Source organism: Ricinus communis, chromosome 2 (genome assembly GCF_019578655.1).
Source record: "Ricinus communis isolate WT05 ecotype wild-type chromosome 2, ASM1957865v1, whole genome shotgun sequence".
Taxonomy (NCBI): domain Eukaryota; kingdom Viridiplantae; phylum Streptophyta; class Magnoliopsida; order Malpighiales; family Euphorbiaceae; genus Ricinus; species Ricinus communis.
The window spans coordinates 12,924,063-12,928,010 of NC_063257.1; the positions used below are offsets into that span (position 1 = coordinate 12,924,063).

Here is a 3,948-nt window from a genome sequence, read left to right on the forward strand (position 1 = left end):
ATTCTCCCTTTTGTCTTGTAATGGCTTGGGGGTAAAATGGTCCATGAAATCAACAAATACATTTATGACTATCCTTAATTTATTGTACCAAAGAAACATAAAAGGGTAAGGATGACAATTTGTATCCTAACAGTAGTATTTATCCGATTCATATCCGATATAATACTCGAGTTCTAAATAATGGATAAACAATAAATTCATGTGAAATAAATATCCCAAGAATGTGGATAATATAGTAATTTACCCAATTTGTACTCATATTCTCAATTTACCTGAATTATTTTCAATAAATCTTCTTTTAAATTACATTAATAATGTTAAGATTGATGGAATTGAAATTATTGATTGTGAAATACCTAATATATTGCATTTGGATAATCATATCAGCTTTTTAAATAGAAAAATTTCTTTTAATATTTTAATAATTTTGTTATTTTTTATTTTATTATTGTAGTCTCTCTGAGTTTAATATATTATTCTAGTAAAATATGATTATAGATTAGTAATATGATGTAATTATTGTTTTAATTTAAATGGATATTTTAAAATATTTTAATAATTACTCAAGTTGAAATTTTAAATATTTAATATTTATATGATAAACCTGTAAATCTGAGTAGATTTTAACTTTTTTAAAATATGGGTTAGAATATGAGAGTGTCCTACTTGTTGCCATCCCCCAAAAATTAAAAAAGGCAATTCTAAGTATAATATAAAAAATTTAATAAAATCACTATAAAACTCATAAATCCATTGACAATATACTCCTATTATCTGATCCTCTCTATCTTCTATACACAGGCAGAAATGGCAACTCCTCTCAGGAGCAACAGCAGGCTCTCTATTGCCATGGAAAGAACTGGCCAATGGTAATTAATTAACAATGTTTGGTATGTGTATTTGATCAGACCATTTAGTTATGTCTCTGAATATATAAATCTGTGACAGGGTTTTTTCTCAAGAGATTCCAACTGATGTTGTGGTTGAAGTTGGAGAAGCCAGTTTCTCACTTCACAAGGTGTGGATCAAAATTCAAGTACCCTTCAAATGTCTTTGTGTTTTTCGGGTCTAATGTTACGTTAATTTCTTTGATTACACAGTTCATGCTAGTGGCGAAGAGCAACTACATAAGGAAATTAATAATGGAGACAAAAGAAACGGACCTGACTAGAATCAATCTTTCTGGTATACCTGGAGGTCCTGAGATGTTTGAGAAAGCAGCAAAGTTCTGCTATGGAGTCAACTTCGAGATCACAGTTCAGAATGTTGCAGCGCTTCGTTGCGCAGCTGAGTATCTCCAGATGACCGATTTGTACTGTGACAACAACCTAGCTGGTCGGACTGATGATTTTCTCGGTCAAGTTGCCTTGTCTAGCCTCTCTGGGGCCGTTGTCGTGTTAAAATCCTGTGAAGATCTTCTTCCCATGGCTGAAGACCTTAAAATCGTGCAAAGATGTGTTAATGTTATAAGCATTAAGGTATGCAGATCTCATTCCTGTCTTCTGATCAATTTCCGCAAGTTCCCGAAACGATTTCAGTATCAGGAGTTATTCTTTTCTTGTTGAGAAAGCAAGCTAAGTGCTGTGATATTTTTGGTTTTAGGCCTGTAATGAAGCGAACTTTCCTAGCCGGTCGCCACCAAACTGGTGGACGGAAGAATTGTCGATTTTGGACATAGAGTTTGTCGGGAAAATCATTTCTGCGATGAAACAACGAGGCGCGAAAGCACTAACCTTAGCTAGTGCAGTAATAACTTACACAGAAAGAAATCTAAGAGATCTAGTCCGGGATCACTCCGGCAATGGCATCAGGTCGTTTGATTCTGAAGACTCTGCCGTCAGAAGCCGGCAGCGAGAGCTTCTACAATCAATAATCGCCCTTTTGCCTTCAGAGAAGGCGGCTTTTCCGATCAACTTCCTATGCTGTCTTCTACGATCAGCAATCTTTCTCAAGGCCTCAAACGCCTGCAAGACCGAGCTGGAGAAACGAATTTCTGCCATATTAGAGCATGTGACGGTCGATGATCTTCTGGTACTGTCTTTCACTTATGACGGAGAGAGACTCTTTGATTTAGAGAGCGTGAGGAAGATTATATCAGGATTTGTGGAGAAGGAGAAGAGCATGGCCGTCTTCAGCGGCGGCGATTTCAAGGATACATGTTCTGCTGCTATGCAGAGAGTTGCCAAGACAGTGGATGCTTATCTTGGGGAGATTGCCACCTACTCTGAACTGGGTATCTCTAAATTCAATGGAATTGCTATGTTGGTTCCAAAAGGATCAAGGGGAGTTGATGATGATCTCTACCGCGCCATTGACATCTATTTGAAGGTAATTCATTCAAAGCAATGCTGATAAATCAATTGAACATCACCATTACTGCCTGCTAACTGATCTTTTAGAGACTGATACATATTTCTTATCAGCTTAAATTTTGAGTGAGGTAACTGAAACTCATGATCTCTGTCATGATAGTTGAATTGCTATTAACTAGTAGGGTGTAGGTAGTGCAATATTATACCCTTACCCATATCCAGGATGTATATTTACCCATATTTATACCCATATCCACTTGGGTATAAATATTAAACATATTACCTTCAAATAGATGGGGATGTATGCTTTATCATGGTATCAAAAAACAATTATGCTTTTAATCCTTTTTACATCCATTATGAATTTAAAATATTAGTACCAAGAACTTAAAATGGTATCAAAGCCAACTCTTTAAATGTCTTTTTTATCATTGGCTTGTCTAATAGCTCAAAAATTTTCTTGTCCAATAGTTTATGGTTTTGAATGAACACAAGTATTTTAACAATCCTATTTAATCCGCAGAGTCATCCTCACCTGGACGAAATAGAAAGAGAGAAGGTGTGCAGTGTGATGGACCCATTAAAACTATCATACGAAGCAAGACTCCATGCTTCACAAAACAAACGGTTGCCTGTACAGATAGTTCTACATTGCCTCTACTTCGACCAGCTGAAGCTAAGAAGTGGGGTTGCCGATCGCAGCACACCAGAAGCCATGGCTCCTAACACAAAGAGTCAATTACAGACAGATGTGTCTCTCATCAGAGAGAACGAAGCACTGCGGTCAGAGCTTATGAAGATGAAGCTTTACATCACAGACATGCAGAAGAGCAGTCAAGGGACCACTTCCGCCAGGGGAGGACCCCGGAAGACAACCTTCTTCTCTTCCATGTCCAAGACTTTAGGGAAGTTGAACCCTTTCAAGCATGGGTCTAAGGATACCTCTCATATTGATGATAGTGCTGGTGTGGATATCACAAAGCCTAGGAGAAGAAGGTTCTCAATCTCTTAATTAGGAGTGTCACTATATATATATATATATATGATCATTATTTTGTTGGTGTTGTACATTTTTTTCTCTAGAGATGGATCTTCTCTTTGAAGTTTGCACTTTGGATGAGGGAGGATCATGATACATTTTATGTAATTCTGTGTGGGTATGATTTGTTTTGCTTGTGTTTGTATTGGATTCATAGTTTTTGTGGGGTTTGATTATACTTTAAAAAAAATGTTGTGTAAAATGTTAGGAAAGAACATTAGTCAAGAAATTATTACAAAGCTGATCTCCTTTGGTTTTCTTTGTTCTTTTTCTTTTGGCAAGAGGATGGATGATGGATTTATTTCATTACTAGAAATTAAGATTTAGAGTCACCAAATCACAATGTAATAGAGACAATTACAACAAAGGGTTTAATATAAAAAAAGCCAAATAAACTTAAAATATGATACCACACCATTGGTAACAAACATCTAAAAATTTAAAGAAATCACTTAATAATTTTATAACCACTAAAAAATCATGACAATTTGCTAATGGGTAAAAACCATTTGAAAAAGAAAAAGACAATGATCCTTAAAGATGCATACAAGTCATAAAATCTCTATTTCTTTCCATTGATCTTTTGGACTGTTCTTG

General features: G+C 35.6%; 1 protein-coding gene across 1 annotated transcript; it reads left to right on the forward strand.

Annotated features, from left to right (window-relative positions):
* Nucleotides 1-709: 709 nt before the first annotated feature.
* On the forward strand, nucleotides 710-3,609 carry LOC8284796 (root phototropism protein 2). The gene is made up of 5 exons (XM_048371075.1): nucleotides 710-869; nucleotides 949-1,018; nucleotides 1,101-1,478; nucleotides 1,603-2,328; nucleotides 2,836-3,609. The coding sequence occupies exons 1-5, from the start codon at nucleotides 808-810 to the stop codon at nucleotides 3,322-3,324; spliced, it is 1,725 nt and encodes a 574-aa protein (XP_048227032.1). The 5' UTR covers nucleotides 710-807; the 3' UTR covers nucleotides 3,325-3,609.
* The last annotated feature ends 339 nt before the right edge of the window (nucleotides 3,610-3,948 follow it).